The sequence below is a fragment of the Scyliorhinus torazame genome, chromosome 7 (assembly GCF_047496885.1).
Source record: "Scyliorhinus torazame isolate Kashiwa2021f chromosome 7, sScyTor2.1, whole genome shotgun sequence".
NCBI classification, from domain to species: Eukaryota; Metazoa; Chordata; class Chondrichthyes; order Carcharhiniformes; family Scyliorhinidae; genus Scyliorhinus; species Scyliorhinus torazame.
Window position 1 is genome coordinate 60195703 of NC_092713.1, and position 18417 is coordinate 60214119.

Genomic DNA, 18417 nt, shown 5'->3' on the forward strand with positions numbered 1-18417 from the left:
GCAAGAAATTAGTAGAACTTCAAGGTTTCTCCCTCCTTCTCTATGCTCCGAGAGACAAGAAGTGGGCTTCATAAGCCAACATCTCAGATTCACGGCACAGACACAACATGTCATTTTTAGCCTCTTGAATCCTCATGTAATTTACAAAAGAGGCTAATGTTTTTCAATTGGCTGTCTTGCAGACCAAGAAAATTCAAGACAAAATCTGATCAATTTTATTATTTTCACCATGTAACAGAGTGACTAACATTTTACTTTATTTACATCCTGAAAAAAACTGCAAAGTTTTTCATTACTTGAGGGACAGCCTCAAGTATTATACTGTGTTTGATTAACCAATGAAAACTTTTTAATAACCAACAGAAATATAAGCAAAATGAATATCAAGTTTAATTACATTTTGCAGAAAGGATACTGAATACACAGCTCATTTTATATGGAACAAGCTATTTTACATATGGTCCATCTGACAAACAAATGTTTATCAAAATAAAAATCCTTTGCTGTAACAAATATATTTTAACTGATTGCTGAAAGATTTTCTGAGGTGGCTGACTTTCCCAGTCACCATCTTCTCATTATTTTGAACCCAGATCTTGAATTATGCTGCATCTCTGCCTCACTTCAGGTATCCCACCTGCACTCCCACACGGAATAACGGGAAGTACAGCAACTTGAGGTCACAGAAGACATCTCAAATATCAATACATAGAGCAGAAACAAAGTGAAGATGTTAGTTCTGAATGAGAGCCTAAACCAAATCATCTCAAGTTTACCAGCATAACCATTTAAAAAAACATTACACATGTTCTCTTCACAAGAAGAATTCTTTGGAACACAGGAGCACGTGTAGGCCATTCTGCCTATTGGGCCTGTTTTGCCATTCAAATGGATCATGGTTGATCATCTACCTCTACACCATTCTTCTCCACGATCCTCATATCTCTTGACGTTAGTATCCCGAAATCTGTCCAATGATTGAGCTTCCACGTCCTCTGCGATAGAGAATTCCAAAGATTCACCACCATCTGAGTGAAGAAATTCCTCCTCATCTCAAACATTCTTCAGGTCAAAGTTAGAGGAGCTCATTTTGAAGTATTCCTCTAAAGTTTCAGTACTTAATTTAGATTTAGTTTGACCAGAAAAGGATTCCAATTGGAAAACACAAGATGTTTTAGTTATGACATATTGAGCTGATCATGAATTCAATTTTGTCATTTCCTGTATGTGAGACATGCAAGCTGGCATCCATTTTAGAAAAGTCCATTAATTTTTCAAACTGGACGTTAGGCTAAAATAGTTATTTTCTTTTGTCTTGTATGGTCTTCATTACAAACTAATGTGTGTGAAAAAGAAAGGAATTACTGCTTTGATTTTGTGAAGAAACCTGGGAGTCCTTAGCTTATACCATTTTTCCAAATAAATAGTACACCAAGTCTGATATGTTATGTTTATGGAGAAAGTAGAGGCAAGTAGAGGCAAGTAATATTCACAGCTTGTATTCAGACCACAAATAAGTTAATTAGAATACAACATCAACATTTTCGTAATTTGGTTCTCTTTGGACAAATTCCCCAGAGCTGAAACGCCTATTAAATAACACAGTCAGAAATATCACCATTGATGGCCACCTGAAACAATAGTTGCACTGAGCTAAGCCAAAGCATACCAGAATTTTCACTTACAATTCATATCCAACTATTTTTTCTAATTTCAATGAGCTGATACTACAAAAATGGTTTAAAAAAAGTTAGGAAGCAATACTAATGCAAACATCAATTAAATCAATATTTGTGAATACGGAATGATAAAACCTTGACTTTTGGGGGATACATATGAAGAAAACAATCTAATCTCGAGGGCTAAGGGAGTATCAAATGTAGAATTTATCATATCGTGTGAAAAATGGAAGTGATATGAATTGATTTAAAAGTTTTCAGTAAATATTCTGATGGGAAATTATTTACTTTAAGAAAATGTCAGTTATGTAACTCTGCAGCATACTAAAATCATACCTTGAGTTGCAAAAGTGTGGCTTGTTAAAAAGGTTATTTACATGTTCTTGCATTATCACAATGCACTGAAAACGCAAGTTTCCATGAAAGTGCTGTACTCGAATTCTAAGTGCTAAATTTCTGAAGTTTATTCTGTAATAGACACAAGTAGAACAACTCAGAACATCATTAGAAACACTAAACATGCTTATCAATACCAACTGAAATAGGAGAATATGGAAAGTTTTTAACCTTTAACCTTAGTTTTCTTTCACTTTTAGTTGAATTTTTAAAACCTGATTGTTGCTGAACAACTCTATCACATCTAGTGCCACAGCATACTAAAATGTTGCTACTGTATGACTTGTGGTGTTAAACCTAATTTAAATTCAGTGGAATGGTCTTTAAAACTCTTCTGACACTCTCCAAACAGAGTTCATAAAACCACAGACTTACAGCTAGGGACAAAGGTTCGAATGCCACTGCAGACTAATTCCAACAACAGAGGGTGTATTCAATGCAATATGATGCAGCTCTGGGAAAAAGATGTGTTTGTCTATTTAAATCTCATCTCCAAACCTTTTTTCCCAATGACAAACCTTTTAAAAGAAAACATTTTAAAGGCTTTAAAAAAATATAAACTAAGATAGTCAGACTTGACAGAGTAACGGTTCAAAATTATCAGTTGAATCAACATCAGTCTTGCCTGCATTGCTGGGCTACAGTTCTTAGGGACTATTAAATTATTCAAAGGTAGAACACAACTATGCTTGATTAAGTTTTAATTTCATCAAATTATCAATCTCAGAGAGTGCACAGTCAACCATCCACCCAGCAAAGCTGTATTTATTTGGAAACAGGAACTCTCATTACTTACTGGACTCCAGTACGCTAATCTACTGAACAAAGGTGAATTTGCGCAAACAGTCAATACTTGATTTGTTCTCGTTACTCCTGTGATACACCAAACCCAAGGTTGATCGGTTTAACCCTGCAAGGCCCTTAGTCACTGTTCGCGGCACTTAGTTTTTCTAATATCTGCTTTCACTCCTCAGTGGTAATGTTTCGCAAGGTCATTTTGCAATTTGAAAAAAAGTCAGACTGTGATGTTGACTAAGTAATCTGCAAAGGACATAGTAGAGCACATCCATTTAGAAATGTATTTAAATTTTATCAAATTAAAATTTAAAATACAAATATGGAATCTCTGCACAGATAACAGCAGATGTTCATGATATATTGAAAGTATTTTATGTATAATTGTAACAGTATCAAAAAATGTCATATGTTATGAAACTGAAATTTCATTGTGGAGTCTCACAACTCATGTATAAAAAAAGGGGAGCTGGCCATTTACAATCTGACAAGGTATGCATTATAAAAGCCTTGTGAATATTTATTTATACTGTGCACTAATAATTTAAAATTCTTCATTCACTATACACACCCACACTCTATACATCCTCATTCCTTGTAGGCAACCTCGCTCCATACACTGTTATTCACTCAGTGTGAGGGCGGCACGGTAGCACAGTAGTTAGCACTGGTGCTTCACAGCTCCAGGGTCTCAGGTTCGATTCCCGGCTTGAGTCACTGTCTGTGTGGGGTCTGCACGTTCTCCTGGTGTCTGCGTGGGTTTCTTCCGGGTGCTCGGTTTCCTCCCACAGTCCAAAGCTATGTAGGTTAGGTGGATTGGCCATGCTAAATTGTCCTTAGTGTCCAAAAAGGTTAGCTGGGGTTGCTGGGTTACATAGAACATAGAACATACAGTGCAGAAGGAGGCCATTCGGCCCATCGAGTCTGCACCGACCCACTTAAGCCCTCACTTCCACCCTATCCCCGTAATCCAATAACCTCTCCTAACCTTTTTGGACACTAAGGGCAATTTATCATGGCCAATCCACCTAACCTGCACGTCTTTTGACTGTGGGAGGAAACCGGAGCACCCAGAGGAAACCCAAGCAGGCGCGGGGAGAACGTGCAGACGCCGCAGAGACAGTGACCCAGCGGGGAATCGAACCTGGGACCCTGCCGCTGTGAAGCCACAGTGCTAGCCACTTGTGGTACCGTTACAGGGATAGGGTGGAGATGTGGGCTTAAGTGGGAGTGCTCTTTCCAAGGGCTGGCGCAAACTCGATGGGCCGAATGGCCTCCTTCTGCACTGTACATTCTATGTCTATGTATCTTTATTCCATTATTCCTATTTATTTTAGTACAACCTCACACCACATGTCCTCAGCCACAGTGCACACTCAATCTATACATAACCAATGTTCAATTATTTAGCACAAATATAGAAAACAAGCCCATGGTCTTCATGCAGGACTAAAGTCATTAAGTAGCGGGCGAGTTACAACACGTGACAAAAGTCCAATCAAATAGATAGGTTTTAAGCAGAGTTTTAATTGTGAGGAGAGAGACAGGAAGGCAGAGAATTTCCTGAGAATAGGCCTAAAATAGGCTACAGACTTATCAGAACAAAGGGGGGATGGGGGTGTAGACAGGACACTAGAATTGGAGCATCGATGGTCGAGATCACAACATTGGAGGGAGGTGTAATGGCATGGTCAGAGTAATATCATTTGAGGGATTTATAGATAACATAAAGGGCGGGATTCTCTCAGCCCGGGACGGGCCGGAGAATTCCAGCGACCAGTGCGAATCGTGCCAGGCTGCCCCAATGCCAGCACGCGATTCTCCGTGGAGCGGAGAATCGGTGCCATTGGCGCCGGCGTGGTTGGCGCGGCGCCGGTCGGGGCACCCCCGCTGATTCTCGGCCCGGGATGGGCCGAGCGCTTGTTTTAAAAAACCCGAGTCCTGCCGGCGCCGTCCACACCTGCTCTCAGCCAGCGGGAACTCGGCGTGAAGGGTCGGGAGGGGGGGGGGGGGGCCTGTCCGGCCTGGCCCGCGATCAGGGTCCACCGATCGGCGGGTCGGCCTCTCTGGCTGGGGCCTCCTTTCTTCCGCGCCAACCCCTGTAACCCTGCGCCATGTTGCGTCGGGACCGGCGCATTGAAGGGAGCCACCGCGCATGCGCGCGTTGGCGCCGATGCTACTGCGCATGTGCGGATACCCTTGTTCACGACAGGATCAGCAACTGGAGCGGCGTGGATCGCTCCAGTGCCGTGCTGGCCCCCTGTAGGGGCCAGAATTGCTGATCCTGAAGCCGTGTTGACGCCATCGAGAAACGCGACGGTGTTTCCGATGACATCAACACTTAGCCTCAGGATCACAGAATCCCACCCAAAGACTTTGATTTCAACACATAACCAATGGATGTCAGCAAGGCCATAAGAGGTGAGGAAGTATCATTTAGTGTGAGATAGGTAACAGCTAATAGAATTTTGGACAAGACATACTTGTAAGAGGCTGAAGTTTGGGAAGCCAACAAGGACAACAGAAAAGGGAAGTCTGGAGCTAACAAAAACATGCAAGGGTTTCAGCACTACTAGCACTGAGATCCACATTTAGTATGCAAACTTTTACAAAGGCACATCCTTCGTCATTGTGTGTCACTTTACTCCACACAGTTTTAGTCATTGTGCACACTGCAACTTGATAGGGTCAACTATTCATCCTCCTTCATCCCAGGCACGAGGCAAGCGCAGTGCACATGAAGGGTACTGTGCATGTAAAGGCGTCTTCACACCCCATTTTGGTTTTTTTCCTGGAAAGGTTTATGCTGGGAAACTGGGCAGAAGAAATGCAAATGCAAGCCGGAGAGGCTTGTCGGCTGCAGCTCTGGCCTCCAACCTTAACTACTGTGATCTGAGAAGGGTTGAGGTGCAACCTCACCACCCTTGTGTCTCGGTATTTTAATTGATATGTTTTCAGATAATCTAGATAGGAATGTTGAGGACATCTCTGCCCGTTTCATAATTGCAGAAATGCTGGATGATCCAGGGCAATGAAAAAGAAGTGATGATCTAATGCATCATGTCTCTATCGAGTCTTCTCAATAACACTTGGAAACTTAACATCCCAAGATATTGTGGGAAAAAAGTCAATCCTTTTTATGTGCATAGTCACTTTGCACATCTGTACTCCATACATCTTTTTCACTGTGCATACCCATATCCATATACACAGTGCGTTCCAATATGTCAAACATTGCAATTCACTTTGTGCACTTTATTCCATGTATTCTTAAATGGCACATCCTCTCATTCTATGCTTCACACAGCCTTACTCTACATGGCATAGATATTTATTCATCGTGCACATCCTTATTTCACACTCCCTTTGCCACTGTCTTTCAGAATGGTTGGAGGTCAATAGTGGTGCCCCACAAGGCTCAGTTCTGGAGCCACATCAGTTCACTGCGCATATCAATGATATGGATATAGCCCTGGAAAGAGTAGTACCAACATTTGGAAAGAATATCAAAATAGGAGATACAATTAATTATTTTGAAGACTAAATGAAGCCACAAAGGGATAATGGTAAGAGAGAGGATTGGACTAAACTATGGCAGGCGGAATTCCACGTTAATGAGTGAGATAATGCAGTTTTTACATAATTCCATGTTTTATCACAAGAGATATTGAATTTCAAAGTCAAGAGGTAATGCAACCCTACATAAAAACATTACTATGACCTCAATTAGATTATTGGTGCAGTACTGGAGTCCATACTATAGGAAGGATATTGTGGCTTTTGCAGATTCATTAAGATGTTGCCCTGAGGGAGGAAATACAAATACAAAAGGAAAAATTAGAACACCTTTCCTTCTTCGAACAATGCAGATTATGGAGTTATATGATATCGGTCAAAATTCTCCGATTGTCGGGATTCCCTTTTCCTGCTGGCAGCGCACCTCGGCCTGTGGGTTTTCCGGCAGTATGGGGTGGCTTCAATGGGAAACCCCATTGACAAGCGGCGGGAAGAGAGAATCCTGCCACCAGCGAACGGAGCGCCACCGAGAAACACGTGATTGGGGGACTGGAGAATCCTACCATAGTGTTTACAATGATGGAAATATGTGACAGAGTAGATAAAGGTACATTGCTTCCAGTGGTTGAGAGAACAACGGTGAAATGCTGCAGATATAGATCAAGAAAAAAGGGCTGGAGAAACGTCTTTATACAGAAAGTTATGAAGCTGTGAAATTCACTTCCAGGGTCAGTTGTTAAGGCAGATACTTCGTCAACATTCAAGATTATATTAGATAGGTGGATGTACAAAAGGAGAATAGAGATGAGGGAGCAGGGTGGGTATATACGATTAGAAATATTTGCTTGTGGAAGGGTTAATGCCAATAAAGTGAGTGGCCTGTTTCCATGTTGTACATTCTGTGCACACTTCACACAGTCATACATTCTTAGTTACTCTGTGCACCCTTACCTCATGCATCTGTATTCATTATGTGTATCCTTAGTCTATGCACCCCATGTCCTTATTCAATGTATCCTTATTTATGCTGAGCATCTTTACTCCTTCCTTATTCTCATTTACTCCAAATATCCCCATTCATTTTCTACATTATCTTGCTGGTTAGCTGTGTGCTCACAAATTTCCAAACTTAGTTTATGGATACTGATTTATTCTGTGCAGTTGTTACTCACACAAAAGTGTCCTTATTCATTGAGTATTCTTTTAGAAAAAAATGCTCATTCTCCAAGTGTGGCAACAAGAGGTTCCGTTTCCTTCTATTAAAAAAGGTGTTAAAAAAATTACCTGTTCCCTATGCTTAGCTTGGTATCCATATTTATTCTGTGTATACTTACACAAATAAATATTATACCATGGCAGGAAGACAGTCACTCACATATGTAATGACAAGAATTCTAGTATCCCATGCACGACAAAATCATTGCACAATGTCAAAATAACCTAGTTGGGTAATAATTCCAAAGTGACTATTTACAGTGAGCAGATACAAACAACTCTGAATTGAATGTCATAACCTAGCAATACCTTCAAATAGCATATGGAAGATTTCCCAATTCTTAAAGCCCCAATGATCCTATATTACAAAATTCACACCAGTTTCACCTATTTTTAAACATGAGCAACGTAGACACCACTGCCTACCAAGCTTGATTACTGTAATATTCAAACAGAAAAAAAATATGGTGAAAACATGACTTAAAAGCCAATCGCAGCCAAATGATATTTCTAATGTTCCAGATTTAAATATGGTCTATTGATGATAATGGAAAGAAGGGAACAATGAGACTATGATTTTAAGGTAGTCAGATAACTAAAGGTCAAATTGATACATCATGACAGTACTTAGAACAATCCTCGAAATCAAATATTCCTTTCTGTCACTCTTGAAAGATTTACTAATTACTGGGAAGCACTACATGCTATCTGCTTTCACTCACAGGCAGAAGGGAAAAAGAAGAAAATAAGACATAATTTTTCTCCATCAAGCTATTATCATGTCATAAACACACACACACACACACACACAAAAAGCTCTGAAAGTACTAAGATATCTGTTCTCTACATAGCCATAGATTTTATTCATTGCTTGGCTGACTTATCGCAGCCTGCTTTTAATGAGGTATAATAAGGAGAGCATTTTGTAGCTACACGGTTGTACTATTTTATCTTCCAAACAGCTGTGTCATGGCTGTCTGTGCAGGATAAATCATATCACCCTCCCCACATATGCCAACACCCCTGTAATTACAGGACACTTTAAATGAAACATGGAAAAAGAAACAAAAAAAAATCTACAACTGTTGCCCAGATTACAAGCAACAGCATAGACCTCATAATGAAGCCAGTCATCATGACAATTAATTTATCATAGGGAGGTAACGAAGAAAATGTGATCCATTAATTTGACAAGTACATAACTATTGGGATTCATACTATGACATCAGAGACTGGTAACCTCTTATCACTTTCCCTCAACTGCGTTTTTCAGTCTATTTAAAATTGTTATGGAAATAAATTTTAAAAATACTTTAGGCCACACAGAAATTAATTCCTGGTCATAAGGGCAGTTCAATAATTAGAACTATAAAGCTGTAGGACAAAACCAAGGAATGAATTGCTTAGCTATTTGAGCACAAAAATTCATTAATAAATAAGCGAGCCATTCACTGTTTCCTTAATTTCTTGAAAAAGATGTTAAGTGACTCAACCTGTACTTATAATGGAGGAACCATTTATTTTAATTTATTGACTGCAATGAGGCGAAAAAAGGGAAGAGGGCAATGAAAAAAGGGAAGAGGGCAATTTTTACTAATATTTAGTTTTAATTCTCCCCCACCACTCACCTCATCCGTTTGGAACCTAAAGCTCTGATTATCTCAATCAATACTCCAAAAGACAATCTGTTTGGGGAGAGTTGACAGCCTGGTTAATATGAATACCAACTTTTCTTGTGTTTTCCACAATTGGGCTGAAGAGGACTAAAATCGTGTCTATCAGAAATGTAAATGATGAGCTGTCTTCCTGAGGGAAATGAATGAGTGCATTTTAGCTGGGGTGAATTCACTGGGTTTCTTGTGTGATTAACAACTCAGTAACCTGTTGTCCTTGATCTAATTACTTTTAAATTTGCACTTTACATAATTATCAACAAGAATGTTATTTTTTTAAACTCCCTCATTAATTCATGAGCTCCAAATCAAATTCGGAGTACAAGGGACAAAGCCAAATGTATTATTTCTTAAATTATAATGAATAAAAATGATTTTGCTCAAACAATTAACTTATTTTGATGAATAGATTTACTTTTACTTTACATTTACTTTTGGTCAAGTTGCAAAAAATAACATTGGCATTTTCAGCAATTAATTCTTAGTCCAGTACAATTATGAAATTGTATAAAATAATATTAAAATTGGGACAAAGAGATTTACCAGATTCTAAACTCAAATGGCTGCTTTGCTCCATTCAATGTGATGTTTCTATTTATTGAAAAACACAAGCAGCCACCATCCTTCAACACGCATTCCCCCGTCACCTAGCCAGCTCGATTTAAGGTGTTCTCTTTCGCTGATGTGTCTAATTTATCACCCCACTCCATGATTGATCTTTTTCTTATAAGCCCTGCACCACTGCTGATTTTGCATTAACCACGGTCTTTTTTTTTGAATAAACTAAAACAGCTGCTTGATTTGCAGCCGAAGCGAAAGGGACATTTTAATATATTAAATCTGCAAGACTCTGCGAACAAACTGTAAGTGTTTATATTCTTTCCAAAAGCCTCTGAGCTTGTAAATGGCATGTGCCACATGCTAGGTGAAGCCAATTCTTTTGCCTTTTTTTCCGCCAGTATCTTTAAAGAAACTGTTCCATTGTAAAACTTTATGATTTGATTCACTGCTGCTGTTAGGGCACCTGTTTGCTGGTTTTAATTAACTATCTTAGCTCCTGGAAAGTTTTTTTTTCTTTTCCAGGCTAGTATCTTTCAGAAACTGGCTGGCTGTAAGCTGTGATTATAGCTTCAACACCAGGGCCCCCAATTTGAAAAGACCTCCTGCCTTCTTCTTTGATCTCGGCTGCCAGAGAACTGCCGGTTGCTATTTTTCTGCCCTCTCAACACTGGCTCTGTCACCTGGCTCTCACAAAGGAAACAAAGGGATGGCTCTTTCTCTCCCTCTCGCACACAAGCAGAGAGACACAATCGAGCCACTGAATTATACTCACGATACACAGCCCACCAGAGCAGCTGCTACCCATTTTTCACAAAAAAGGGACAAGATACTCGCTGAATTTAAAAAAAAACTAACTGGCAAGCAACAGGCAAACCTGTTGCAAAGATCTGTGGCTTTTGACAACATATATGTTATATTTATTAACCCTTACAAGATTATCGTGTTCAGTATGAAATGTATTGTTTTTGAGACCAAGAAGAGCATTTTTCAGTTTATTGATGAACTCTCATTAAAAACACTGTAAATATGTTTTTACTTCCACGTGGCCACGAACTGGCAGGATTTGATATGTTTCTCTTTCCCCTTTTGTTGCGCACGTCATAGTTACACTCCGACTAGGTTATTTTGCTTCAAGAAGATTTACATTTAAGGGACTTATCAATTATTAGCTTAGAAATGCCAGTATGGTGTTCATTTTGTTTTTGAAAGATATGATATTTTCTCAATACAGGAAAATGTGTTTTGTACTAATGACCGAACATTTGAGTGAAAATCTATAACTGTAGCAAGAGCAACAATTATTTTTATGGAAAAGAATAACAAAAAAATATTTTCCCAGTTCATTGTTTGAATGTTGACAATTTAGTACCATGTATTTTTCTTAGGGAGCAACAGTTGAAAACTGTTTACCATGAGATTTTCAGTCCAATTTCATTTTCCATTTTAATCATATTTTCAACTGGGTGCAAAAATATGTTATGCAATTGAAATGTTTTTGAAATAAATGTGATAAAATGGTTTATCCATAATTCACAGCAAATATATTAAGCTTATTTTATTCATAAATAATGAACAATCATTACAGTTTTTATTTAGCAAAACGTGAAATAATTATCATATTACTGTGTAAAAAAAGTGCTTAAGAATACAATAATTGTGGCAGTCATTTGGAAAACACAAAATTATTGCATCAGCTATTCAGGATTTTTAAAACAGTAGAAATTTATCATCCGTAAGAAGCATTACGACAATGAAAATTATTTGGATTTGAGTGGCAAAAGTGATTACAACTGTGTGGTGTAATGCTAGCTTGCTTTCTGACAGTAGTCTGCTTCATTGTATGCGTTATCATGCTGTCGGAGAGAGCTAAGGATACTGACCAAGTCTCCCTGGTGGGTTTACTGACTGAACATCAAGCTCTCCTTCAGCCTCTGTAGACCAGACACATTGCACAAATGTAGACAGAGGGCAAATGAGCAGTAATTGATGAGAATAAAGATGTTTTGCCAGACAGAGATAGTACCCCTACAGAGAAATGAGGCATTTACAAATAAAACATGGACTAGACAAGATAGACGCCCCACTTTGCCATGAATTCTGCAACAAAAATTTAAATTGGGCCACTAGCTGTGAACAGAACACTTTGAAATGAAAAATAAAGGTAAAAACATGAAACAACACTGCACAGGGACTAACAAAATGTAGTACAGCAACACTGCCATCGATTGTTAGCATCTGAGGAGCCATTTGTTTTTATCCCAAAGCTAACACTTTACACGCATAGCTTTACACAGACTATGGGTTTGGGAAGATATCTGTCACCCCACATATCACCCCCTCCATCTTCTTCACCAACAGTGATCACTGATCGCTCAGAAACGAAACAATTCCTGAAATGCCTGCCCCCCTCCAAACTTTTAGTTAAACAAATGTTGGACTTGTTCACATGGTGCTGAGTCTGTGTTCAAAAGCCATTCATTATGTACAAGAGTACACAAAGTTTTTTATTCTATGTTGCAGTGAAAGTAGCAAGTTGAATGTGAATGATTGTGTGAAAGGTCAAATAAAATCTTAACATAAGTTATCAGATCAAAACAAATAACTTCAGATTTCCTAATTTTTTTCATTTAAATAAAAACTATTTCTTTCTCATTATAGTTCTATTTATTCAAAGTCTTAGGTCAGGGGTTACTGTTACTCTTTAGTGATATGTTGTCTATTTTACTGGTCCTTTTGTAACTTCCTAAGTGTACTGAAATATTAAAGACAAATATTTTGCTAAACTATGGAAATTCAAAAAAGATCAAAATTGAACAGAAAATACATTATATGCAGGCTACCATGAGCTTTTTTTCTTCTTTAAAATATGTGTTCAAGCCCTGAATCACATACATTACAAACTGCTTTTAACAAATGGAAATTTTTGGTATTTGACTTGGAACATCTTACTAATCAGAAAGCACTGTGTTTAGCTTAATAAATAAATTCCTTTAAACCAGGCTTTTAAAAAAAGACAATGTCTGAGCCTCTTATAATAATGGCAAACTGGAAATCTGAGGCATTTCACCATCTACTGAGATTTTTTTAATCTGGAGGAAAAATTTTCAAAGTTTGTATTGGTAGCATTTTTATTTTTGCAGAATGGTATTTAAAAGAGGAGAAATGTTATGCTGCAAGTGAGCAGGCACTCCCTTGGCAGCAGTCTTGTAACAGATTTTTTGGGAAGAAAAAAAGAAAGGAAATCGATGGCACTTTGAATAGAGGTCGTCAGGGTTGTTGCTCAAGGAAAGTGACAGATCTGCGTACTAAGCCTCTGGCAGCCCCCAAAAATTCCATACATATTACCATTTAGCTGCAATATTTCAGACCACAGCCTTTGTAATGAAACTCCACTTTGTAATTCAACCATTTATCCTATATAGTTGTGCAATGCAATCAGTGTTAACTAAAAGTAGCTATCGCAATAAATTGTAATTTGAGACAGTTGAATAGATAAAGCTACAAATGTATAGCTTGTTCAACTGATATCATTAACAATTTTAATAACAAACATCGTTGGAAAAAATGTCACATTACTGTCAATTTTTAAAAATCAAATGAAATTTAAAAAGTAATATTGATAATGATCCATTTTAAGCATTCACATTTGAGAGCCATTCTTAAAAGCTAAAATTATAATGCAAATATTATTAACCACTCCCTGAAAAAAATTGGATAAGTAAAGGAATGTCTGGTTAAATTTGTCTTGTAAGTAGATTGAACTGCTGCTTGCATTTTCCAGCAAAATCAGTGATATAAGTTTTAACAAAGTTACTTGTAACAAATCAGGCTTCTAATTTTTAACCCAATTGTTTTTCATCGTCCACAAAATAGACATATTTAGTTCTCATCTTGGTTGAGAGATTAAAATAATTTTTTAAAACTAAAGCAGATGGCTTGGAATATCGGAGAAGAGGTTTAATGATGCTTTTATATGAAACAACGGCTTTGGGTGTGTATTTGGCTGATTACACTTTGCAGATGTCAAGCAAGTCGGCATCTATAAAATCAGTTTTAAAATAATGTACATATCTTGGATACAAGCAAACTATTTGAGGGCTCTTGCAACCATTTCCTCTACCACATTTTTTTCCCTCCGCATTCTTATTTACAATCATATAAAGCTGCCAATGCATATTTAGCTGCTTAAAAGGACATCCTTAATCCAGCTGCATGCAATTTAATACACAGCATAGGGTGAGGTAGTTTTTTTTACTGTGTCAACTCACACCTCAGCCTTATAACAAATGGCACAGTGTTAAAGGCCAATTGTCCTTTCTCTTATCTCCTTCGCACCTCAATATTCATTCCAACAACCCTCAAATCCTTTTTGCTACACCACAGGCTTAAGGACTAGGGCTGTATAATACCGGCTCTCAGCAAGTGCTCAAAGCCGATCCACTACTGCCTTCTTCCTCTCGATTTTTCCATATTAGTGGCTGTCATTACCATAAGAAGAGGTAGAGGAAAAGAGGGGAGGGAAGCACTTAAAGAAACGTGAAAGGGATGCCAGTTGAAAACCAGTGGGGAGAGCTGAAAAGATCAGCTTTTTCACATCTGGTTAAGTGCTGCAAAACACCCCGTTGTCCATATGATTATTAAGAATGTCCTTGCCAAAGTTTACTTGCAGCGAAAGAAAATAATATTAGCATATATTTCAATCTGTGCCACTTCCCGTATCATTTACCATCCCATACACCCTTGCTCCAACTTGTTTGCCCAATAAATCTAAAGAAATTTATGAAGAAGAAAACCAACCAGGTTTGTCCTGTCAGGAAGGAAGCAAAGACATCCATGTTTTGTTGTTTTAAGGATTTTTTTTTGTTAACTGCTCAGGAAGGAAGATAGGGGCCTAGATTCTGACTCAATGAGTGCAGATTAATCACTCATTCTTTACCATAATGTCGCCCTACTGAATTACATTCTACAGTCTAAACTTTTAAAGTCAGGTTTTGAGTCTTTTTGTATTTTCATCCATTTCTCTAATAGCCTTGTAGTTCGATTGTGTGTTACTGACTTTGTTAAACATTCCTTTCACTTTCTGCCTGTCTTTTTCAATTCTATTATTATTCTCACTTTTCTCTGGTTTCCCTTGCCGCCTCTTACTTCAACGAAAACAAACAGTCACAAAAGTCAGTAGCTTCCCACAGCTGAACCTTGTTAACTTATCACTCATTATCACCTCCTCCTCTAAGCACCACCTTTCTTCTCAGACTGCTGATGAGCCCCCACAAACTTCTAAAATCGCAATTCAATTCGACAAATATCACAATGCAGATGTATTGAATTGTTTCCTCTCAGTTACAGGGTATTTTACCCCCATTCGGTTTGCAGCATGGTGCAAGCTGAAGATTGTCAATGATAACAAATCTTTCTTTAAATGAATAGTTAAACCATCAGTTGCGCACAGGAGACATGATCAACACTTAATTCTTTCAGAGGGTTTTAATCACTGGAAGATAAAATTGTTTGTTTTGCTTAGTTTTATCTTAAATTGTAGGCCAGTAAAAAACCTTTCTAGCAAACAAATATCTGCAGCGTGAAGAACATATATCCCCAAATGAAATTATAGCACACAAGATGAAATGTGATAGATAGACAAGAAACAGTAACTTTAGATGTCACCCACATATTTCAGCTTCTGGTTTCATTGAAAAAAATTACAACTATTCTAAAAGTTTAAGTTGCTTCGACTTTAAATTAATAAACATATTAATATGCAATAACATGTTCTTTCAGGTACAGAATTAACTTAGCAAGCACAGCTAACACACTAAAATATGAAACATTATTCAAGAAAGTCTAAATATAGTGAAATATGCTGTGCATTTTTAGTTTTTGCCACAAGTTCAGGGTAGATGCTGAAAATTTAAATTTGGACAATTTATAGGGCCCAAAGTAGTTAAAACAAGTAAAAGAACACTTACATCTTTCATTTCGACTTTCTTCAGGGCTTGCTGAGTTTTCTCGGTCGGAGATGAGACCTGACACAGCAAAGACCTTTTTTCCGGTGTCATCTAGCTTCAGTGAACTGGGGGAACTGGACGGGAGCTGGGTTGTGAACTCGTACTCCTTGCCCTCAGAGTCCGAAAACCTCAGATGGGGGGATTCGGTTTCATGGCAGTTCTTTAGTCTTTTGGCAGGTGTAAAGGCTGACTGGTAACTGTCTCTGTCTTCAGCGGAGGCAAAAGGTCGGAATGCCCCAACGCCACTGTGGTTCAGCATGCTGATTGGGGTACAGTCCAGATTTGGAGGTGCAAATTGATGGTGCAGATGCAAAAGCTGAGGGGGGAAATCCCGGTTCGGGAAGGCCCCTGGCACCCCGCCCTGACGATGGTACATCGAGGCAAAGGTATAGGAACCATTAGTGAAGGGAATGTGGACATCTTTGTCCACAGAGACAGGTACTCCAAAGGGTCTAGGCTGCTGGCAGGAGATGGAGGCATCTCGGCTGGCCTCTGCTGTAGAGGCAAGGACCATCAAAGCTGGAGATGCAAGGGGATTAGGGAGGTAGGAAGAATTCTCCATCTTGAAAGCTGTTCTGTGCAAGTCCATTGGAAACTCTTTGCTCGCTGGAACCAGAATTATATAATGACCTTCTCAAATGCAGGCAAGGCTGGCTTTATAAAGAGCAAGGTGACATCATTACCACCACAGCTTGATAGACCCTGCTTAATAGAGAGCACAAAAATAAATATTCACATACACACTCTTCTCTCCGTCTCTCTATATACACACATGTATATACCCCATTACAAGCATTCTGACGCTTGTATAGATTAGGTACTATTTGACCACAGTAATTATGAAAATCTATACTTAATACACTCTGATGTCAAAGTGTCACGGGCTTAAAGACTGACCCCAAATAACAGAACCTCTGCAGCCCTGTGATCAAAAATGCATTTATTGCTCCGAAATCACAAGAGGCTGTTACTGATTAAGCAGTTATTTGCTCCCAAAATTCTACTCACCCTAAAAAATGAAAGCAGTCGCTTTTTAGGGTTTCTTTTTTAGACAGATATATTTATCTTTTGGATTTTTAATTTGCCACATGCTTAGGAAAATAAAGATTAAAATAACTTAGCGGTATTGATTTACGCGGTAGAATTGACATTAATTTTAGTTCAGTTATCACTTTGCAAAGCGATCAATAGTAACTAATAACGAATGACAGCGCTGGTAAAAAAGAGAGAAAGCAGGACTCCAGCCAAAAATCGAAATGTACCGACACTAAATCATCCCATACTTTTCTAGTCGTCAGACATCAAGACACCGAAAAACCCAGTTGCTACTTTTGTTCCGACTATCAAGATTAATAACACCCAGCGCCAGATAATTCATTGCAACTTTGAAACTGAGGCCAATTAAGCAGCTAATTTAATGATATTTAGTAGCGATCACCTAGAAATGGTTAACGTCACGAAACACTAAACAGTTATGCCATAAAGAATGATCAATAACACAGATATCACTACATATTAGATAAGTGAATACAATTCGCACTTCAGTTCAGCATAGCGCAATTTGTTATAAATAAGGCATTAAATAGTTAAAGCGGCAGGTTATAATACAAGCAATGACCGCAAACTGTCTGGACTAAACTACTTTTACTCTAGTATGTTTTTATTGCAAGGTGCACGCACCAACACATACAGATCGTGAAGCATGTAAACAATGACTTCCGTACAAAGTTGGAGACAAGACATCACAGACACATTTCTGCATTACTGTACTTACTTTAATTCCCAAGGATGCTTTCACTTTTTATAATAGAACACAAATACGCGGAAATAAAAGGATTTATTTCTTTTGGTAAAACTCTCCCTTAGTATACAAGGGCTGTGGAGTGGAAGTCTGGAAATACGGTGCGTGTGTGTGAATGAAGTCTCCTGTTGGAGGATGGTGTTGATTACAGGCACAGAGGGATCCCTATCCCGAGTCCGATCAGAGGAGGAATGTTGCTTTGCTGCTGCTCCGCTTGGCTCAGTGTGCCTGTGTGTGTGTATGTGTGTGTGTGTGTATATGTGTGTGTGTCAATTTCAGAACTCATTCACCGGGACAGCAATATAGCAGCGCAGACCGAGCCCGTCTACTGCGCAGCCGCATTGTCTTCACATTGGCACCTGGGAATTGTAGTTCTCACTCATCGTGTTATCTTCCGCTCTTCGCCTTCCTTCTGTACTCTTCTTTTCTATTCCTCCCTTTGCCTTTCTTAATTGTTTAGCTCCATGCATCCTCTTGCTACCCCCTTCTGGTTTTCCTGCTTCCGGTTCTTGGATGCAATCTTGCCTTTTCCATTTCACATGTAGAGTTTATATTTAGACGTCTTTTGTATTTGCTTAAACATCTATCATTCTATTATTCTTTCTATTGTCCGTGTGTTTAACATTTCCTATTTTTAACTGTTTTTACTTGTTGAAAGTATATAAACTCCTCGGCCCGTCTGTCCGATGTGTATTACCCTTTATTTCGAGCTGTCTTGTTTTACATTGCGTCCTATTCTATTTTGATTTCCTTTCGCGTTCTTGTTTTCTTTGTCA

General features: G+C 38.5%; 1 protein-coding gene across 6 annotated transcripts in view; it reads right to left on the bottom strand.

The window, feature by feature from the left end:
* The window catches only part of rnf220a (ring finger protein 220a), a 617071-nt gene extending 599165 nt beyond the window's left edge, over positions 1 to 17906 (bottom strand). Inside the window, exons 1-2 of one of the 6 annotated variants that reach the window (XM_072510766.1) lie at positions 17615 to 17906; positions 15802 to 16545 (exon numbers count right to left, since the gene is read on the bottom strand). In XM_072510766.1, the coding sequence (XP_072366867.1) occupies positions 15802 to 16429 (628 nt within the window). In that variant the 5' untranslated portion in view covers positions 16430 to 16545; positions 17615 to 17906. The remainder of the gene's footprint in view (positions 1 to 15801; positions 16546 to 17614) is intronic. The other 5 variants (XM_072510765.1, XM_072510764.1, XM_072510768.1 and 2 more) reach the window with 5 other exon arrangements.
* Positions 17907 to 18417: the final 511 nt, after the last annotated feature.